The following is a 23,933-nucleotide window of genomic DNA, read 5'->3' on the forward strand; positions in this document are numbered from 1 at the left end:
TGGGGTTTTTTTTGTGACTGTGAAAAAAGGAAATGGGGGGGTCCCCCCCCCCCCCCCTTTCCCTTTTTTTTTATTTTCCTGTCTTTTTGTTTCTTCTTGTTCTTCTGGTGTTTCCATATTAAATATTGTAGGCATTAGTCTTATATGTGGTATATACAGGGTTATTAACTAATAGCTCTGACATATAATAGCATCTTTACTTAGAGATAGGATCATTTGGCTTACAGGATTGTATTATAAATTCCTTTTTGTGTTATAAAAAGGAATAGTATACGATTATACATGCATAAGGTATTCTAATATATATGGAGTAAGGATATAGGTAGGCCCCACTGTATTATTATTTTTTGCAATATGTTCAGAGTTATTGTATGATGATGTATGATATTGATTAGATTTCTGATTTAATTTGATGAATTGCTTGTTTTCTCCTTTTTTTTTTTAATATTTGAACATTTATTATATATTAAAATGATTTGTGCTTTTACCTAGAAGTCTAGAAAACATGGCTGTCTGAAGGCCAGTTAGAAAACACCAATGCCAGTTAATAAGTGAAATATGAAAAAAGAATGACAAAAGGAAACAAAAACAGAAGGACTAGTAAAATGAAACGCTTAATTAAAAAGGAACTTTTATAAGGTCAAGGAAGGTCTCTGTAACCACCTTAATTTCCTCTTGGTTTAAAATATGAGGGGAATTACCTTTATAAAAAAAAAACATTCCTTTCATGAATGGCCTACAACATTTCAGTAAACTAAACCTGTATACACAGCACAATGTGATATCTAAATGTGTTCGTTGTTCATACCCAATAAAGACTGTAACCCAAGTGAACCTAAATACTAAAATGGTCACTCCACCTAAAAAGGCTTCTTTGATTTATCAGGGCCATACATTGCAAGACTCATGTAGTACCTGGCTTTAGTGCCACCCGCACAAAAGGGAGTGTATAGTGGGTTTGTATGTATTTTCTTTATGGTCCGAAATTTAAAAAAAACTGATATCAAACAAATATTATATTAATTTAAAAAAATATGAAACTTTGCATAGCATATTAAACATTTTCATTTTCTACCAGTAGGTGAAGGTCAAAGAGGAAGTGAACTCCGGAAACTGTGCACAAAAAAAGTGCAGGCAGAGAACAACAGACTTGCCTGCAGCATTGCCTGTTGGCTCCCTTACAGACTTACAGGTCTACTTACAGGTCTAAAGCAGCACATTAATTGGCTCATCCCTTAATCACTCTGTCCTCTCCTCCTACTTCATACACTACAGCCCAATTGGTTGACACCTTGTGCTGTTACCTCCACCCCCACTCTGAGCTCTGCTGCACAGGGACTGCAAGAATCCAATACCAAGTCAAATCCAGGCACATACACTGCTCCCATTTAAAAAATAAACTGATAGCTACATTAATTTGAGTCATTTATATCTGCCTGGAGTTCAGTTTTAAGCATAGGTTTTGTATCCCCTTATTCTTTGCTTGAAAAAAATCCATTGTTTACAGATCTCAAAAACTTAAGCTGAAATGTACACAAGGAAATGTAAGGCTAGCCATACATGCATAGATTTTTCTCATTCAGCCCAAAGGCTTACCAAGAGAAAATCAAAAGATTCATCCATCCACGGTAAACAACATAGATGTAGAAATTTCAACTGCTAACTATTATATTATACCCAAATAGTGACTTCACCTAATAGAATGCAGTCACTCTTTGGCCAACAATTTTCCACCCAGCTCAGCCGATTTTTAAGCTGGGTGATGCAGACAGGGCAAAAATTGGGCAAGATTCAGAAAGAAAATGGTCAAAATTTGAGCTATACATGACCAAATAAGCCAGTGAGTAATCACCCTCACTCTAAGGTTTCAGTGAGAAATATACTCAATTCACAAGATTTTAACACAAGGATAATGATTAGGGATGCACCGATATATCGGTGCCGAAACATATCGGACGAAAATGGCACTTTTGGCATAATGCCAAAAGAGCCATGTTTCGGCCGATACATCGGCGCATCCCTGGTTTCTTTTCTCCCCGCTGGCCGCTGTTCCAGCGGGGAGAAAAGAAAGCGACAGCCGGCCGAGCGCTGCAGGACGAGAGCGCTGTGAGTGCCTGGCGTCTCGTCTCCCACACCGCTCAGCCGCCTATCACAGTCCGGGAGAGCGGTGTGGGGCAGAGACAGCGCTGTCATAGGAGGCTGGGTTTTCCTCTCTACACCGCTCGCTTAGCCTCCTGTGACAGCGTGTCAGAGAGAAAAGCAAGGTAAACACACTCAGTGATCGCTGAGTGTGTGTACATAATTGAGGATATGGTATGTTAACTATATCCTCCATTATGAATGAATGGGAGTGATCTACATCACCCCCATTCATTCATAATTGTAGTTATAGTAAACAATGTTCTCATGTTATCAATGAACAGGAACACTCAGTATAGAGGATTCCTGATCATTGATAACAGGGGACACAGAAAAAGAGATTGTGTTCTCAATCTCTTTTTCTATTTTAAAAGGGAAATATCAGGGGTCTGTTTAGACCCCTAATATTTCCCCCGAAGCCCCTAAAAGTAAAAAATAAAAATATTTAATAAAAAATGAATAAATACAAAAAATTGAAAAAATAAAAATAAAAAACATTTTCGGTATCGGTTTCGGCCTGACATTTTTTTTTATTTCGGTTTCGTTTCGGTTTTAAAATTTCCATTTCGGTGCACCTCTCATAATGATCTTTATATTTAACCATGTTACTGTAAGATTTTAATTCTAAATCAGTCTTGTCTGAAAATAATTTTTGGAAAATAAGGATTTGAAATCTGGCCTGTTACCTTTCTAAATTAAGGCTATAGAGTCTGAAAGGAGACAAGTAAGGAGCCAACCAATGCTCTGCTCTCTTCATGTAAAAACAACAACACAAGAAAGAACAGGAACCCTCCTTCAGGGATTAAATAATTACTTACAAAACAAAGACATCTGTCTCTTCAAATAAAAAAAAAGCATAAAACATCAGTTCACAAACTTAAAATAAATTTTAAAAAACAGACTCAAAACTATTACTGTTTTACCTTAAAGTAAACCTGACCAGGCCTAAACCATTCCTAACAACAGTGTTGAGATGAAGACGTCACCTACTTGTTTAGTTGTCAAACTAAGTGTCCTCCGTGGTTCCCCTTGGACCCTAAAAATAGGCTTTACATGTGGCCCCAATTTCTGACAAAATCAACTTTTTAGCCTTCCCTTCTGCTAATGATATGCCCTTCCCTTTGTGGTTTAGTTGTCAAATACCAGGACCTTAGTGGCATTTGAAATGACAGTGACTTAGTGAAGGGGAGTGTGAGGCTTAATCTTGGCTTGGACAGAAGTCAAGGTCCCATGGAAAGATTGGGTCTCGGATCTAAGGGGCTCCACAGGGACCAATCTGAAGGCTAGCACAGGCATTTGCAGGCACTTCAATGCGCTTCCACTCAAGCAACGTTGTTAGGCCAAGACATGTTCACATTAATAAAACCAGCCATGACTGCAATTAGGCACAAATTTAAATATTTAGCATAAAAATTATGATAACAGTCCAGGCTTACACAAAAAAATATTTATATTTGCCTATTGTTTAGCTTAACACATATGTCAGGGCAAAAGGAAAGGAAAAAAAATTGCAGTACACCTGCATAAACATTTTATTACTTTAAAAAAAAAAACAGCAAGTACAAAAATGTTCATGGTAATATGCCAGAAATGTACTCTGCTCTTAATTTTCTGCTGTGGACTAGAGCATTGGTTCTCTACCACCAGGCCGTGGCCCAGTACCATCTCCCTACACCATGCTGTAATACAGGCACTTTCTGTCCCCAGCAGGAGGCAGATACAGTTAGACTGAAGTCAGTTTAGCTGTTCACGATACGAGTCTCCAGCAGGGGTGCAGAAACATATGATGCCTGGGACTGACCTTGCCCAGAACTTCCCCTCCCGTGCAATCTTTTACTCTTCTATAAGACCTCATTCACATTTGTGAATGGGATCAATCATATGAGTCTCACAAATTGTTCAGTGAAACTCATGCGAACAGCTGCATGAGGGAGGCGCTGTACAATACAATAACAGATACCAGCGTCCAAAACCATTTGGCATGTAATCACAAATGCTGCTATTAACTGTGGACGACTGCCCCTGGATGCAGTCTGTGTCCAGGTAAATGCTGCGCATGTAATTACAGGCAAGTGGCTATGACCACTGACAGCTGTCATTGTATGGTACAGCACCTTCCACCTGCAGCAGTTCGGAAAAGTGTTACGGAGCAATTTGTGAGACTCATGTGATCGGTCCATGCACAATTGTGAATGAGGCCTAGCTTATCCTTTGCACAACCTGCAGCAGCTGATAGCAGAATAGCTCTAGTAGTGGAAAGTGAAAAAACTGCTGGAGCAAATGTCAGGGGCCCCCACATTTACCAAGCTAAACGGAAACTTCCCCTGCAAAGTACAAATTCCCTTAGAGTGTGAACAGCCTATTTGCTTTAAGTAAATCAATCAATCCACCTCTAAAAGGTGCCCATACACCTTTCAATTATCTGCAGATTTTCTGTGGTCAGATGGAAAAAGTGCAACAGATTGGCCCAGGTGGAGATTACTCCATCCACACAGTTAAGTGTAGATGGAGGAACCTGTTGCAACTTTTCCATCTGACCACAGAAAATCTGCAGATAATTGTAAAGTGTATGGCCAGCTTTAGAATGACAAGGAATCACATCCTTTGTATTGGCAAGCCTGAATAATCTACACTTGATTCTGAGTCTTCTTGATGAGTTGAGCAAAACAAATGGCAAACGCACTCATCAGTGATGTGCAGCGTCCCTTGTGTGTCGCTGTGTCTTTAAGGAGGTTGGGCTGCCTCCTGGCAAACCTGCACCCAATTTTATCTTTTGCTACATGTGATCCAAGATGGAGACTCTCAGAGGTTAGAGTTAGGACCGCACTACACAGAGGGGCCTTGACGAGGCGGTGCAGCTTTCACATATTCTGCAGAAGACGTGTATCTAAAACTTCTGTTTTTAACCTTGGCAGTTAAGACAGGTTTTTTTTTTTTTTGGCTGGTGAGTGTGCTGGGAAAATGTTTCCTCTTTTTCTTGACGAGTTGGACGCTGCCTGTGGATACCACCATCTTAGTAGGCTGCCATACTATCTATACAGATGAGTCTCAGGAGGTATGTTCAAATGCGTCAATAGGTAGTTGGGACAGAAAAAACACAGCAATGTCACCTCCACTGCATTAATCCTATCGGTGGACAGTCAATGCAGAGAAGCAGCTCATTGATAAGTCACCCCTCTGCTTACTAATCCTGTCAGAATGCTTCTTGCCAGCTCATATTTACTGAGGAACACCTGACTAAATCATAGTGAGTCTCTTCTACCCATCTAAGCATTGCTGCACAGAGGATTGCCGCAGTGGGGTGTAACAACTAAAATGCAGGTACTTAAACTAGATGCATTTTAATTGCATTTCATTATTTCTAAATGGACACACAACTGCATCCATTGGTGTTTGGTTCATATCTGCCTGGAGTTCAGCATGTAATATTAGTGGAAAACTAAATGGTTTGGATTTGTAAATATGGTAGACATAGCTGAAAGCATAGCAATATAGGAAAATCATAGATCGCAAAATATATGTAAAAACTGTACAATGAGGGGAGACAGACCTGTACCAATGTGTTTATCTCCTCTATTCTACACAGAGACAAAATATACTTACTATTCATTAGTGGGGTTAACAGCTCAGTCCCCCCTTTTTCTTTGAACAATGCAAGCGTATCATGTTGTGGAAGTTGATTAGCTGAAAGAAGCGCCTTCTGAATTTTTATTCGGCCTTCCAAAAGCTGGTCCCAAATGGCTGAAAAGGAAACAAAAATAAGTTGTTTTTTTTAATAAAAATCCATTTATTGCATTTCTGAAATCAGCACATAAATGGAAGCAAAATTATTTTCCACAGTTATAAAAAACCCATACCACCCTATGCAAGCAGCAAATAGTTGTTTTCAGCAATAAAGTAGAACATCAATTTTAAAGGAGTGATTGGATTTTCCAAGGCTGGATTATTGTGGGGCCCCTATTAATGCTGCAGGAAGAAATGTACAAAATCCATTATAAAAAAAAAAAGTCTTGTGGAGTACATCTAGTGATTTAATTTTAGTAGAAAGATTTGCACTCATTTACAGGAAAGGATCTGTCACCAAAAAACTGATTTCAGTTTTATGTATATATCAGGGCTGAAGAACGCAGCAGCATTTTATCCGTTTTATCTCTGCCAGCAAGATCGCAGCACCTAAAATCCCTGCCTTGCGACAAACAAGATAGAGGTGTCTGGTGCTCCCAGTTAGAGAATTCATTAACTTTAAAAACACTGAGAAAGCTTTAAAGTGACATTAAACCCTCAGATTTTTTAACATAAACCAATACTGTAATGTGTGCCTTACTGTAGTCCATGGTAGTTTCCCTTCTCTTTGCTGCTCTTCCTTTTAAATCCTCATGTCTTCTCATGCTTGGGGAGAACTTCCCTTTGCAGCTGAGTGCCTCTTCCTGTAGTGCTGGCTCAGGCTGCAAACCTACACACAGACACCATGTATCCATTTCAGAAACAAGGCAGTCTGCTGCAAAACAGAAGTTCTGCCCAGCATGAGAAGAGATACAGATTTAAAAGGAAGAGCAGCAAAGAGAAGGGAAACTACCATGGATTACAGTGAGGCACACATTACAGTATTGTTTTATGTTAAAAAATCTGAGGGTTTAATGTCACTTTAAGGACGTCAAGGTTTGCTGCAGTAGAAGGCGTAAGAATGAAAGTTGGAAAATGGTTCAGCCAGGAACTGCTCTGGGTAGACGTCACCTCTTATACCGAGCGGTATTTGAATCCACAAGTGATTTACCTCATAAGTATCTACTTAAAATGAAATAAAATTAAATAAATAGGAACTGACACCATGTTTATACTGGGAACCTTCTATGAAGATTATCAGTTCAGTTGCTCAGAAAGAAGGCCAACACACACATTTTGGGATTCATTCACTGGATGCATAACCCTAGTCAATGCAGATCTACAGTAAAAGTCATGACCCAACTTAACTTAGGATACAATCAGTCTGAAATGTATTAATTACAAAAAGCAGATTTTACAATCATGTGAAGAAGAAACACAAAAGGATCGATGGATGGATTTTGACACAAAGTTTAAACAGGACAGTGTTCACACACAAAGCAGTTGACTAGTTACATGGATACTTAGCGTCCAAAAAAGAATAAAGAAGTGTGGCTGAGACTCGCTGAAAAGAAAGTTACAGTGAAAATAAATCACATCAATAACACTAGGGTGGCAGGGAATAGAGAAGAATGCCCCTACAGAGGCCATCACTGGAAAAGCAAGCACAACGTTGCAGGGGGCAGTCAATGGACAAGCACACTGTTACCTGTTGTTTTTATAGCACCAAGTCTTGTTGGAGATCTGTGTCAGCACCAGCACTAGGTTGATATGTATTGTTCCACCAACACCATTGTCTTGAAGAAAACCACAGCACAACTGTGTTTGTGGCAGGAAACCTGTCATACTGATTACCGAAGAACACGATGTCAACATTGAAACATGGTGGTAACAGGTAGTGGGGATGTTTTTCCAATTAGGAACCATTCGAGATCAAGGGCAAAATGGATAGAACCAAATACAGGTCAATTTCAGAGGAAAACATTCCTCTGTCTGCAAGAGACTGGGGAGCAGGTTCACCTACTGGCAGGACAATGATATTAAAAATATATAAACCTACGACTATGCCTTACTCTCTTCAATGGAAAAAGTAAACAAACTATCTTTCCAGGGAAGCGTACACACACCAGTTAGTGTTCAAAAAGCAAATCAGGTTGTGGAGCCTTTGCAAACCTCACAGTTTGAGAACAGCTGACCTAGGCAATATATGTATCACAGGGATCTGGACCGATGTGAATAGTAAATAATTTATGCCACATGTCTACAGAAGAAAAACACAGCTTTAAGACACCTACACGCAGAGGCTTCTTTCTCTGTCAATCTAACCTATCTGTACCAGAGTTTTACTTACCATACAGAAAAGCCAGTGTTTCATTATACCAGTTGTCTGTATGATAAAATGAATTCATGTGGGGGAAGAGTACTTTAGTGGGCTCATATCATCTCCTACAGTTCCAAAAGACAGTCACATCTGGGCACTAGCCAAAATTAGAAGCCCCGTAATTAAAGAGAGTGTGTCTGAACCGTGGGGCGGTGCATTATGTATGGTGAGCCAGCAGGATTACTTGTCAAACCTGCCGAGATGTGTTGGCTGCAGAAAATTAATGATTTCATTCTTTAAAACAATTACCTCCCAAAGACACCTTCAAATGAACTAATAAAAAGGATTACCTTTTGAGTAACTCGCATTTTCATCTATTATCATGGTCTTTACGAAAAGCCTTTAACTTGCTAAATATTATACTGTTACATTTAAGATCATTTAGCCTCAGAAACAGAGGAATGAAGTTAGGCTCCTGTGGTCGATAGAAAGTTAAAACACCACACACTTATACACACTCACCTATCTCCTGCATGGCTCCAACGCCTCAGAGCTGCACTTTAGAGGTTAGTCTGAGCACCACGGCATATACAGGTATTATTTAACCCTTTGTCAGTGGCATAACTACATCATACTCTATCTTTCTATGCAGACTTCTGAAAGCAAATCTTCAAACAGCAAAGTCACTCAACCACTTCTACACTGTTAAAAACTGGTGCTCTCTCCTACCACTTCCAATACCAAGGCCACTCACTGCCAATTAAATGGTTCTTTTTGCCATCAAAAACCTTAGGCCTTTCAATGCAGGCAAAAAGAGAGCAGAGACTTCATCTCAGAATGGCTCCTGAAGGGCTGCTGATATAATGAAGTGAAAAGAAGAAGAAAAAAAACATAATAAAAGTGAAAAAAAATATAAAGCACACTCAACAGAAGTGCTGCATTTTTATGCAATGCACTTGTATAGAGTGAACAAGGCACATAGAAAACAGTTATTCTCTCAGTGTCCATCAACACACCTGGTATGAACAGGGTGTTGGAGTGTACAACATTTTCAGGTACGAAAGCTGCCAAACAGATATCTTCAAATCTTGATTGCATTGCTCATCAAAGAGACCAACTGTGTGCTGTTCATGCCTGGGGCATGGCGGGGGAGATGAGAAAGGTGACATTCATTCATCGGGACGAGACATCAAGCTTTGCACCCTGTGGTGTTGATAAGGGTGTAGGCACATTGGGAAGACATGTCAAGATATCCGGATTTTGCATATGAAGGTGACTGGCCATTGTCTAAAGATCAAAGGACAAGGTGTTGACCTAGGCCAAGGACTGATCTGCAGTACGATGGTGCCCCCTGCTGGAGGACTACAGTGCGTGTGGATAAATATGAAGGACCATGCCGATTGGCCGAGAGACATTTAAGGGACATGCGGAATTCTGGGTAAAGGGGGTGTCGATGTATATTTCTTGACGAGTTGGACGCTGCCTGTGGATACCACCATCTTAGTAGGCTGCCATACTATCTATACAGATGAGTCTCAGGAGGTATGTTCAAATGCGTCAATAGGTAGTTGGGACAGAAAAAACACAGCAATGTCACCTCCACTGCATTAATCCTATCGGTGGACAGTCAATGCAGAGAAGCAGCTCATTACCTCTTTTTCTTGACGAGTTGGACGCTGCCTGTGGATACCACCATCTTAGTAGGCTGCCATACTATCTATACAGATGAGTCTCAGGAGGTATGTTCAAATGCGTCAATAGGTAGTTGGGACAGAAAAAACACAGCAATGTCACCTCCACTGCATTAATCCTATCGGTGGACAGTCAATGCAGAGAAGCAGCTCATTGATAAGTCACCCCTCTGCTTACTAATCCTGTCAGAATGCTTCTTGCCAGCTCATATTTACTGAGGAACACCTGACTAAATCATAGTGAGTCTCTTCTACCCATCTAAGCATTGCTGCACAGAGGATTGCCGCAGTGGGGTGTAACAACTAAAATGCAGGTACTTAAACTAGATGCATTTTAATTGCATTTCATTATTTCTAAATGGACACACAACTGCATCCATTGGTGTTTGGTTCATATCTGCCTGGAGTTCAGCATGTAATATTAGTGGAAAACTAAATGGTTTGGATTTGTAAATATGGTAGACATAGCTGAAAGCATAGCAATATAGGAAAATCATAGATCGCAAAATATATGTAAAAACTGTACAATGAGGGGAGACAGACCTGTACCAATGTGTTTATCTCCTCTATTCTACACAGAGACAAAATATACTTACTATTCATTAGTGGGGTTAACAGCTCAGTCCCCCCTTTTTCTTTGAACAATGCAAGCGTATCATGTTGTGGAAGTTGATTAGCTGAAAGAAGCGCCTTCTGAATTTTTATTCGGCCTTCCAAAAGCTGGTCCCAAATGGCTGAAAAGGAAACAAAAATAAGTTGTTTTTTTTAATAAAAATCCATTTATTGCATTTCTGAAATCAGCACATAAATGGAAGCAAAATTATTTTCCACAGTTATAAAAAACCCATACCACCCTATGCAAGCAGCAAATAGTTGTTTTCAGCAATAAAGTAGAACATCAATTTTAAAGGAGTGATTGGATTTTCCAAGGCTGGATTATTGTGGGGCCCCTATTAATGCTGCAGGAAGAAATGTACAAAATCCATTATAAAAAAAAAAAGTCTTGTGGAGTACATCTAGTGATTTAATTTTAGTAGAAAGATTTGCACTCATTTACAGGAAAGGATCTGTCACCAAAAAACTGATTTCAGTTTTATGTATATATCAGGGCTGAAGAACGCAGCAGCATTTTATCCGTTTTATCTCTGCCAGCAAGATCGCAGCACCTAAAATCCCTGCCTTGCGACAAACAAGATAGAGGTGTCTGGTGCTCCCAGTTAGAGAATTCATTAACTTTAAAAACACTGAGAAAGCTTTAAAGTGACATTAAACCCTCAGATTTTTTAACATAAACCAATACTGTAATGTGTGCCTTACTGTAGTCCATGGTAGTTTCCCTTCTCTTTGCTGCTCTTCCTTTTAAATCCTCATGTCTTCTCATGCTTGGGGAGAACTTCCCTTTGCAGCTGAGTGCCTCTTCCTGTAGTGCTGGCTCAGGCTGCAAACCTACACACAGACACCATGTATCCATTTCAGAAACAAGGCAGTCTGCTGCAAAACAGAAGTTCTGCCCAGCATGAGAAGAGATACAGATTTAAAAGGAAGAGCAGCAAAGAGAAGGGAAACTACCATGGATTACAGTGAGGCACACATTACAGTATTGTTTTATGTTAAAAAATCTGAGGGTTTAATGTCACTTTAAGGACGTCAAGGTTTGCTGCAGTAGAAGGCGTAAGAATGAAAGTTGGAAAATGGTTCAGCCAGGAACTGCTCTGGGTAGACGTCACCTCTTATACCGAGCGGTATTTGAATCCACAAGTGATTTACCTCATAAGTATCTACTTAAAATGAAATAAAATTAAATAAATAGGAACTGACACCATGTTTATACTGGGAACCTTCTATGAAGATTATCAGTTCAGTTGCTCAGAAAGAAGGCCAACACACACATTTTGGGATTCATTCACTGGATGCATAACCCTAGTCAATGCAGATCTACAGTAAAAGTCATGACCCAACTTAACTTAGGATACAATCAGTCTGAAATGTATTAATTACAAAAAGCAGATTTTACAATCATGTGAAGAAGAAACACAAAAGGATCGATGGATGGATTTTGACACAAAGTTTAAACAGGACAGTGTTCACACACAAAGCAGTTGACTAGTTACATGGATACTTAGCGTCCAAAAAAGAATAAAGAAGTGTGGCTGAGACTCGCTGAAAAGAAAGTTACAGTGAAAATAAATCACATCAATAACACTAGGGTGGCAGGGAATAGAGAAGAATGCCCCTACAGAGGCCATCACTGGAAAAGCAAGCACAACGTTGCAGGGGGCAGTCAATGGACAAGCACACTGTTACCTGTTGTTTTTATAGCACCAAGTCTTGTTGGAGATCTGTGTCAGCACCAGCACTAGGTTGATATGTATTGTTCCACCAACACCATTGTCTTGAAGAAAACCACAGCACAACTGTGTTTGTGGCAGGAAACCTGTCATACTGATTACCGAAGAACACGATGTCAACATTGAAACATGGTGGTAACAGGTAGTGGGGATGTTTTTCCAATTAGGAACCATTCGAGATCAAGGGCAAAATGGATAGAACCAAATACAGGTCAATTTCAGAGGAAAACATTCCTCTGTCTGCAAGAGACTGGGGAGCAGGTTCACCTACTGGCAGGACAATGATATTAAAAATATATAAACCTACGACTATGCCTTACTCTCTTCAATGGAAAAAGTAAACAAACTATCTTTCCAGGGAAGCGTACACACACCAGTTAGTGTTCAAAAAGCAAATCAGGTTGTGGAGCCTTTGCAAACCTCACAGTTTGAGAACAGCTGACCTAGGCAATATATGTATCACAGGGATCTGGACCGATGTGAATAGTAAATAATTTATGCCACATGTCTACAGAAGAAAAACACAGCTTTAAGACACCTACACGCAGAGGCTTCTTTCTCTGTCAATCTAACCTATCTGTACCAGAGTTTTACTTACCATACAGAAAAGCCAGTGTTTCATTATACCAGTTGTCTGTATGATAAAATGAATTCATGTGGGGGAAGAGTACTTTAGTGGGCTCATATCATCTCCTACAGTTCCAAAAGACAGTCACATCTGGGCACTAGCCAAAATTAGAAGCCCCGTAATTAAAGAGAGTGTGTCTGAACCGTGGGGCGGTGCATTATGTATGGTGAGCCAGCAGGATTACTTGTCAAACCTGCCGAGATGTGTTGGCTGCAGAAAATTAATGATTTCATTCTTTAAAACAATTACCTCCCAAAGACACCTTCAAATGAACTAATAAAAAGGATTACCTTTTGAGTAACTCGCATTTTCATCTATTATCATGGTCTTTACGAAAAGCCTTTAACTTGCTAAATATTATACTGTTACATTTAAGATCATTTAGCCTCAGAAACAGAGGAATGAAGTTAGGCTCCTGTGGTCGATAGAAAGTTAAAACACCACACACTTATACACACTCACCTATCTCCTGCATGGCTCCAACGCCTCAGAGCTGCACTTTAGAGGTTAGTCTGAGCACCACGGCATATACAGGTATTATTTAACCCTTTGTCAGTGGCATAACTACATCATACTCTATCTTTCTATGCAGACTTCTGAAAGCAAATCTTCAAACAGCAAAGTCACTCAACCACTTCTACACTGTTAAAAACTGGTGCTCTCTCCTACCACTTCCAATACCAAGGCCACTCACTGCCAATTAAATGGTTCTTTTTGCCATCAAAAACCTTAGGCCTTTCAATGCAGGCAAAAAGAGAGCAGAGACTTCATCTCAGAATGGCTCCTGAAGGGCTGCTGATATAATGAAGTGAAAAGAAGAAGAAAAAAAACATAATAAAAGTGAAAAAAAATATAAAGCACACTCAACAGAAGTGCTGCATTTTTATGCAATGCACTTGTATAGAGTGAACAAGGCACATAGAAAACAGTTATTCTCTCAGTGTCCATCAACACACCTGGTATGAACAGGGTGTTGGAGTGTACAACATTTTCAGGTACGAAAGCTGCCAAACAGATATCTTAAGGGATCAGGGATTATTTTAGTACAAGGCTAAATAAAAGGTTCTGAGCTTAAAGGATAACCTTCCTCTTAAAACTCAAAGCAACGAGAGAAGAAAAATAAAAGGCACAGGTAAGCGAATTAAATGTGCAAAGTTCCTTGATAATCCTGGGTATATTTAAAGAGCCAAATCAGTCCTATTCACTAAAGGGGAAAATAAGTCTGCACATATTTTCACAGGCTGACTTTTTTCCCCCTGACTGAAACTAGTCACTAAACTCTGATGGCACAAATTCAGCTAGCAGGGCTGATTTATGGAGGATTTGGGAGAGTTTAGTTTGTATCGTTTAGGATTCCAAACACAAGTTCACTATAAGATTTTTTTTGGAACTAGACTTATCCCAAATGTAAGTGTTACTTACTAAAATATATAAAATAATATTTTAGGGGTGCTATATTTGATGTGTTCCAAGCTAAGCAAGGTGATCTAGGCAACACAACCATATGTCATGGGTTTTTTTTATCATTCAAAATGCAAATTAAAAAAATCTTTTTACATTTTTTTTTATTTTTTTTTAAAGCTTTGCAGTTTACTAAATCAGGGCCAATGTATTTTAAGCTGCTTAGTTATCCTTTACAAGTCATTTATAGGTTCACATTTCATTGCTTTTCAAGAACCCCACAATTTTGAGTCTAGATTTGTTTACTTATTTTTAAAATTATATTTAAAGCCAAAACTTTTTTTTATCCAAAACTTTTTTTTTAAATGGGAGTATGGCATAGTGAAAGCTGAAGTTTAATCTGCTTATATTTTGCCTTCCCTGATACCTCCTAACTCCCTCGTCAACATGCTAATAATTGAATTAAATGAAACCCTTCTATTTTATTACATACCTTTATTTAAGCCCAGTGATTTCATCACTTGGTCTCTATGCATCTCAGTGCAATGCAGGCAAAATCATGGCTGGTGGAACGGGGCAACAGGGGTGCATTATATAGATTTCTGAACACAAGAAGGTGTGGTAATGCCCACATGTGATGCTGAGCCTTTACAATGAAAGAAATCCACTGAATAAAAAGGGGTAGGCCAGGGACTTCCAGAAACCAGCTAGGTCGACAAATAATAATTCCGGGTGTCGAGTTTTGAAGAGGGGATGTGGGCATTTCTCAGCAAGTACAAAACAACTTTTACTACACTAGTTTTGAGCACATAAATACATATACCCATATGTGAACCAGCAGATAACTAGTATATAATAGCATGTTTCAATTGAACTAATGGTAGTAATTAGAGGTTACCCAGAGCTGCAGCATAAAATGATCATTGCGGGAGAAGCAGAAACTGTATCCGTTTGTGTCCCTGTACTAGCTACTAAATGATGGAAATGTTTGCCAATTGCTTCCTCTGCACAACTCAATTTGATTCTATTAGCATATGCCGCTAGGTGTTCTAATAAGATCTCCCTCTATCCATGCTCACAACAGTGTTATATAAAAGAAAAATAAATTAAAAGACCTAAAAACTTAAACAAATTGGCTTATGTTTGTGATAAATGAACATTTACAGTGAGGAAAATAATTTCCTTCTCACCAAGCTTCTTGCTGATAATCTTGTACCTAACGTCCTTTGACAACTCTTTGGTCTTGCGCATGGTGGTGAGGTTTGAATGAAAGAAAGAGATTCTGTGTACAGGTGTCTTTTATATACATTACGAGTTGTCGTCAGGAGCACCTTCTTAAATTGACAGAACTAATCTGTGTAACACATAGCCAGTCTGTAAGAGCCAGAATTATTGTTGGTGGTAGGGGATCAAATACTTATTTTACTCACTGAACTGCAACTCAATTTATAACATTTGCATCATGTGTTTTTTCTGGATTTTTGGTTGTGTGGCAGTGCATGGCAATGCCACGGTGTTTTATGGCAACTATGGCACCCAGGACTTTCAGCCAGAGGGGCTGAGAGGGCCCAGAATGTGAACCATTTTATAAGGAAGAACCTGGCTTTTCAGATTCTTCCAGGTTTTTTTTTTTATGTTGAAGTCGTCTTCAAGACTGGTCACTTAGCGCTTACCATTGGGCTATATTCCCCAAACTATCACAGTTGATATTCTGTCTCTACAACATAAAATACATGATAAAAATGATAGACCTTTCATTTCTTTGTAAGTGGGCAAACTTACAAAATCTGCAGGGGATCAAATAATAATTTTTCAAGAGTCTAGTCAATAGGAGTATCTTCTTTGAAAATGTCTCCAACTGCTGCAGCAAAATGAGTAAGCAGAGGTATAGACTCAATATTTCTGCTAATACAGCAGCTCTTCTTTGATTTTAGGTTAGTCAAGTGCTTAACAGCTGATTGTATGTGCAATATTACACAGCCATAAATTTACTGCGAGTTGTTTTTCTTTAGCCCATAGATGTACCGCACTTCTGAGCTATGGGCAGCATAGTAATGCCCCCACTCCCTTTTCCCCACAAAAGCCTTAGCAGCCAACAGCGAGCTTGCCTAAGCCAATACAAACACAAACTTTCTGAAAGTCAGTATATACGCAGTATCTTCAATTGTGCTTTCAAGAAGATTACTTCAAAAAAGTGCTATATGTGGAGTCTTAAAATACAAATAATAAACAAATGTGCTTTAGTTAAGTAACTTTTAGGGCAGCAAAGGGAAGTGCAAGAAAAGTACTTGCCAAACTTTTGAAAAGCTACACTGGCTGCCTCATGCTAAAAACAACAATTTTGGAAGTGTCAGATTGTTCTAGCCCCTTGCTCATGCCCCCCTCCCAACGTTACTGCTCTGTTAATACCAGCACACCCTTGCGCTACAAGTGTTAAAATTGCAGAGGCTGTGCGAGAGATCACGCATGCAATAGCAGACCTCTGGGCAGACTATATGGTTTTTAAAAGTGGCATAAGGAAATACACAAATGTGGGGACTGATTAACCATTTCGCTGCTACCGACATATGTTATACGCCAGCAGCAGCGAGGCCCTGTAAACAGGCTCCCAGTTGCTATATAAGAATGAATGGCACCACTGCATGCCTATGCAGTATGAAGATGACCTGGCCAGAACCATGTCTTGAAAAAGATAGCTGGATCAGAGAAGAAGACAAGTATTATCCCAGGCGGGCTGCACTTGGGCCCAGAAAATCATAGCCACCAGCTCTTGTTAAGCAAAACAGTTCAGAAGGCAATCCTATGGCTTCAGGACATCTTATAGCAAAATTTTTATACAGTTCATAAGCTCATACATTAGTATCCCTCAATTTTAAAGTCAGGGAAAGATCCTTTAAAATTGGCAGCACACCTTACTATTCACTGCCAAACCATAATACCTAAAAACTTTTTCAATTTTGAAATCTATACAAGAAAAAGAACTAAATACTGTATTTCCTGTCCACAACTTTGCCCTCAGTTTCATCTGTTCAACTAAAGATAAATATTACTTCTATCTTATTTCATGTAACAGCTTTACAATGTTTAAAATCAAAATGACTGAAAAGCAAAACTTGTCTTAAAAGACAATTTACAAATATGCAATACAAGAAAAATAAATTACCAAAGGAAAATTACATTGATTTACACCCTGGTCCTGATTGTGCAGTGTGAACAAATATGACTTACTGATCTGATTCTTAATGCCTTGACCCTTAGCAACATCAGAGGAAACCTTTTCTTTGGAGAATGTTTGTACTGCATCTTGCAAATCTGAATCTTCCCCGTCATGCTGAGCTGAAACTTCATCATCTTCATCGCTGTCCAGCTCAGCAATTTCACGGTCATCAACACTACCATCATCATCGTCGTCCCCCTCCTCCTCGGACTCATTGTCTTCAGCATCTGTTACTTCGTCTTCATCACCACTCATCAGTTCAAGATTGCTGTCCAATTCCTCATCTTTAGATGCTTCTTCATCTACAATACAAACACAAATATCACTATAAGACAACCAACAGGTGAACATGTATCAAAATAATTAACATATGGCAGGGAGCACAACAAGAATATTTGCAACTGCATGGTGAAAAAATAGGATTTTGGTACTCACCGTAAAATCCTTTTCTCTCCGTTCATTGAAGGACACAGGGAACAGATCGGAGATCATGTACTGTAGGGTAATAGCGCCACCTGCAGGAGAAGGAATTTCTTAAAACAGCTCAATACAGCTCTTATGTGTTTCACGTTTACAAACCCTTTTTCGAAGGGTTTTTGAAAAAGAGCTTGTAAGCATGAAGACATAACAGATGTGCCATTTAATAAAGAAAAAGAAGGTTTCGACGGTACAGTTGTGTGATGGATGTTTCATCTTCTTGGTACTTATCTGCTGGCATGACAACCCGGACCTGCAACGGCCATAGCAGATTGCTGTCAAAACCAAGATCCACCCGGAAAGGTTTGTTTGATACTAATCTGGAAGGAAGAACTTGTTGAGCTGGGGGGAAAAAAATGAGTCTCCTACTCAAAATGTGGGTTACCTCAATCATTAGGTAAGTCACCCACCTGATTCCGCTGGGGGTTTAATGAACACAATTTACCAGTGTTTACTTTTGTTTTTTTCAAATGCATTACTCTGCAGGAAGACTGCACTACTCCAGATTTATCTACAGTCTAAAACAGCTCCAATGTCCTTGGACTTGGACTGAAATCCATCTTGTAACTCACAACGTTTTTGTAGTTGTATAGGCTTGGAGGTTCTATGGGGGAATTCCGGCCCTCCCTTTGTCAACCTTACATAGGTATATGGGTAGAGCGCTGCATCATTGTGGTTATTTACTTATTTTTGTTTTTTTATTGTTTGCTTTGGGTAATATATAGATGACCATGAATAGATTTGTGTGTTCTTTGCAATTTAAGGACAGGAAGAATTATACTGGAGTTGCTGAAACTCATTTCTGCAAGGAGGTTTGCTGGCCCTTGCATCACTCCAGACACCCCTGATCCAGTTAGGCGAAACGGACCACTGTTTCGTCTGTTCTTTCGGACCCAGCCAGAGCCAGGGATAACCAGGTGTAAATGGACGCTCGTCCATTTACACACGGCTGCCCATAGACTTGGATTGGCCATCCGATCGGGTCCATCTGAAAAACTGACAGGCAGACCTGATCGGACAGCCCGTGTGAAAGGGGACTAAAGGCTGCCAAGTAGACAAAAATGTAAAAAAAATAAAATATTTTTTGTTATTAACATACTTTAATAATGTTATTAGTTGTAAAATGGTATCAAATTACAGTATTAAACAGAGGCACACCGTCACCTACAGGCTGCATTGGTCCTTGCAAGCTAAAACCAGTGTTGTCAGAATATGGCATGATTGGGAACCAGCTTAAAGTTCACAAAAAGGATCTCACCTCTCCAATACAACGAAAATCACTTACACGTTTCACCGATTAAGCGTAATCATAGGAGGCATGATTAAGCCTATTCAGTGAAACGCGTAAGTGGATTCTCATTGTGTTGAGGAGCACGTCTGAGGTATACATTTGTGGATTACATTAAATATTGAAGTACAATTTAAGATCCTGTGGTGTGACTGTCTTTTGAGCTGGATGGATAATTGAGAACCACTTTGATTGGTTCCTAAATGTTAGTGGGGACCAAAGCGGTCAGTGACAACCAGGTTTGAGAGTAAGTAGCTACACAAAACGTCATCTGGTAGCGGTCTAAGTGGTGACATTTATTAATGAATCCTCAGCATAGGGAATCATGCAGAGGAACATTTCTATACAGACTATAGGGTGGGAAGGTGTTAAAAATGGTATAATAAACTAGCCAGCATGAGAAAATGTGTATTTTACAGCAAAAAGTTCTTAAAATGTATTGAAGTAAAATTAGTTTGCATTGTTTTACCTATATTAAATATGTAAAGAATGAATAGCTGAATACGATATGAAGTGTTTGTACATTTATTTGAAACTCACCAGAATCTTCAGAGAAAGACTGCTCCCCTAATTCGGCTTTTATATCTTTGCGAGATGTTTTCTTTCCTTGATACCTTTTATCCGTGTCAGAAAGGAAGGTTACTGAGCGTTTCTTGAGATTCTTCAGAATAATGGCACCATCGTCATCTTCAATTTCCCCTTCATCACATTTTTCAATAACTTTTGCAGCAGTAGCTGTGAATATAAAAATGACAATGTCATTATTGAGAAAACAAACCATGTGACATGAGGAGACACTGAAAAGTAGTAAATTAACCAATATTAAACTAAGTGACCTTAATGTAACCTACAGTGGGGTAATTAAGCATAGACTGAGTCAAGCTAACCACAACAAATTCTTCTCCTACAGTTATGTGCAATATTGTTCAACTCATTTGTAATATTCCCCCTTTAACGTGTATCTAAATCCAACATTTGAAGGATAGAGAATGGTATTATCACTATGTCCCCACTAGGAACATTCATTCTCTTTATTTGTCCTGGTGACCACTTGGACAGAAAGTGAAGGAAAAATCCCACATTTTGTGTGACCCATCAGGTGACTGTGCTCACTCATGAGAAGCGTTTCTTAGCACTGTTAAATTCGGCTTTGGTTAAAATTATTTTTTGTATCACAAGTAGATTGTCATGAGGGAAAAGTAAATTGGGCCCCCGCTTAAGTCCTTGGACAAGTAGCTTTTTTTTTTTTTCAATTTTCATACCCCTGATTATTGTGTTATATGTATACTTATTTTTGGTGTTTAACATTTTCATTGCTATATAGCGCCATATTATTAAAAGATAACCAGCTATATTGGACTGTTTTTTATTAGTACAATATAATACTGGCTGCTTGTTTTAATCATGTTTAGAGTTTCCTAGTGCAGAGGGTTTATTTATTATAGTTAATTACAATCTGCCCCTTCCTCCCCATCTAAAATCTCAGCATTTTACCTGTTACAACCCCCCTTCTCCTGTTCCATGTACATATGTAAGTACAAAGTAATCCTCAGTACCCAAAAGAAAAAAAAACCAAGTAAAACATTAACACACATTGATAAGATTACTTACAGGCTGATAATGTTGACATGTTTATCCCAAAAAAAAAACATGAAAAGACTACATTGCCTTTGAAATATTGCTAGCTTGTGTTTCATTGATACATTTTCATTAAACAAAATTATAACAAAAATTTGCAATGGTTACATAACTAATTAAAAAAATGCACACTTTTACAAAATCTACGAACACAAACTTATAGTTTTGATGATAAAAATGACTGAAGTAAAACAACAAACATGATTGAAATAACTCATACAGCTTAGTCAATTGACGCCATAGACACCAGCATATGTTGGAAAATGACAATTCTACCATATCACAATAAGTTAACAAGGAGCTTCTGGACAACAGCCTCATGTCTTTGTAACAGTCACAAATCTCAGCAACATGTGCAGATCTGTCATATTACGCCGTCTAAGCCTGTGATACATGAGAGTTAGGTCACAATGTTGTCTCCCCAACAAATCACAGTGTCTGGGAAAATCTAGACCACCATTTAATAAATGAACAAAAGAAAAGTATTGTTAAACAATATTAATAAAAGAGAACACGTACCCTAGCCTTAGTATAATTTAAATATTACATTATAATTAAATGCGTTTCAGCACCAATCTACATACCTATACTATAACATATTACGTTCATCTTTACAGTTCGTACCTTAAAAAAATTTCAAGGATAGCTGCATGCTCACAGTGAATTATACATTTGTTTAGGGCTGCAGCTAACGATTATTGTCATAATCAGTTGGCCGATTATTTTTTCAACTAATCGGTTTGGTTGTATAAAAAAAATTATCTCCCAACTATTCTCATAATCGATTGATTTAGTCGATTAGTTGTTGCAGCTCTACATTGGTTTCTCTTTCTCTCTCTCTATATATATATATACACACACACACACACACACGTGTAACATATATATAGAACAGTAGTAATAAAGTATGGTGTTGCCACTGCTGACTTCTCCTGAAAATGTTAGTTCTCTAGCTGTCACACTTCAAACTCTCGAAGTCACTGGATTGGAACAAGTATGTAGATCACAAGTTCTGACTTCACTCTGACTTTCCTAATATGCGTGCTTGTTTTAGGTAAGAACTGATTGATGATGATTAAGTACATAGTTACATAGTATTTGAGGTTGAATAAAGACATTAGTCCATCAAGTCCAACCTATAGGATCTCGTTTTTAGGAGTACCTGTACCCCTGTATATTACTGTCCCTTAAAAAAGTTTCTTGAACAATTCCACGTTTTTTGCTGAAATCACTGCCTGTGGCAGTGAGTTCCAGACCTTAACCGAACATTAAGCCACATAGGTTTGGTTTTCGATCTTTTGCTTTTGCTCCCTAAAAAGGTATACACTTTGAAGTAGCAGTATGTAGTGTTTTTTTAAAACAATCCCACATCTGGTTTGTGTTTAGGTTGTGAAATAAGTTTTCCCATTTTATTTCCCCCAGTAAGGATGTCCTTTAAAAAAAAACTAAATTTACCAAAGCCAACATATTTCTCATATGACAACTGCTTTTATCAAACCTTTCTACCACCCCCTGGGCTTTAACCATAGAATAAACTTACAGTTCAAATAAAAATGATTCACCCCTAAGATGTTTTTTTTTCATTGTCATAGGACATTGATTCACAGTGGATTTAATTGTTTAGGGTTTTTTTTTTTACACTGAGCAACAAAAATATTCCTTACCATCATCAACAAAAGGTTTGTCCAAATAGTAAGATGCTTATGCAGTCATCTGGAGGAACCAGAAACTGATACTGCTCGCCAATGCAAAAGGAAAATATTCCGTAGAAATTGCAGAGTAGAACCCATGATCTGATCTATTGTATTATGCACTTGACACCAGTATAATAAAGTCGTGAACAAGATCAAAAAATATGGCATCACCAGCAAGATTGTGTGAGGTTTGGTATATGCGCATTGTGGGCCTTTGATCATTTATTAGAACAGCCCAGTTGCAGGGAGGAGAATTCTCAATATCCACCCTGAGCAATGACTAAAGCTGGCCATACACCTATAGATTATCTGCCGATTTTCTATGTTCAGATGGAAAAAGTGCAACCGATTCCGCCATCTACGCTAAACTGTGTGGATGGAGGAATCTCCCACTGGGCCAACCTTCTATATCTTGCTGGTCGGCCCCGCTGGCTCTCAAAATACCTGAACAATGCCTGCATCCAATCACATTGTTCAGGTATTTTGGCAGCCAGTGGGGCCGACTAGCAAGATACTGAAGCTTGGCCCAGTGGGAGATTCCTCCATCCACACAGTTTAGTGTAGATGGAGGAATCTGTTGCATTTTTTCCATCTGACCATAGAAAATCTGCAGATAATCTATAGGTGTATGGCCAGCTAAGTCCTGTTGCAGGGCACTAGGAATGCATTCTGGCTAACAATGATAATGTCAAGTGCCAGTGACTTTAGCTGGATCATGAATCTCATCCCCAGCCTGGCTCACTACCTGGCTTTAAATAAAAGCACAATACAATGAAACATTTTATTTACTATCTAATGACAGGTAGTAGCATGCCATTAAAACTTTTTCATTAAGAAATCCTTTAATTCGGTCAAACAAACTTGTAATGCTGCTTTAAGACTACAGTTCTTTAAGGACATTTGATGAAAATGTGTAGAAGATTGTACAACATCAAACTTGAAAATCAAAACATAACGTATAATATAGTAACCGATGTGTCATTCCCAAGCTGTTCATCAGCAATGCCTATGCTGTAGATTAATAGCAAACGAGCTACACATAAAATGCAGGTGTCATAAGACATATTGATCCCCGTAACCCGAACTAACATCTGCTTATAAATGGCCTTCATGTGCTCACATACCAAGGAAGTGGCACATTTAAATAGAAGGAAAATGTTATCTTGTTAATGGAAGTGCCTAGGTTACTGACTGATAATCTGCATTGTGTAAAATAAGGCCAAAACTTGTGCGTTTGCAGAAACACGACAAAATGTGCCGCGCCCCAGCGGTGCCATTCATTTCTAATGGCACCCCAAATGCAGCCAGCTAAAACGCGCATTTTTGTTCCGCGTCTGCGCACGTGTAAACACCACGGCAATTGGATACTCTGTTACAATTTATCCCATAGGTTTCCCACATCTCTTCTCTTCCTATTATGCACATCACGATGACCTTCATCACATTCCAAACTTTGCCTGTGACATTTAACACTTTCCATTAACCCTTT

The 23,933-nt window shown here is 38.8% G+C and overlaps 1 protein-coding gene across 1 annotated transcript in view; it reads right to left on the bottom strand.

Annotated features, from left to right (window-relative positions):
- Positions 1-23,933, bottom strand: part of AATF (apoptosis antagonizing transcription factor) — a 124,119-nt gene that overhangs the window by 96,446 nt on the left and 3,740 nt on the right. Inside the window, exons 2-4 of the mRNA XM_018556777.1 lie at positions 19,653-19,847; positions 17,359-17,649; positions 10,350-10,487 (exon numbers count right to left, since the gene is read on the bottom strand). Of these exons, the coding sequence (XP_018412279.1) occupies positions 10,350-10,487; positions 17,359-17,649; positions 19,653-19,847 (624 nt within the window). The remainder of the gene's footprint in view (positions 1-10,349; positions 10,488-17,358; positions 17,650-19,652; positions 19,848-23,933) is intronic.

This window comes from Nanorana parkeri, unplaced genomic scaffold (genome assembly GCF_000935625.1).
Source record: "Nanorana parkeri isolate BGI_ZX_2015 unplaced genomic scaffold, ASM93562v1 scaffold252, whole genome shotgun sequence".
Classification (NCBI taxonomy): Eukaryota; Metazoa; Chordata; class Amphibia; order Anura; family Dicroglossidae; genus Nanorana; species Nanorana parkeri.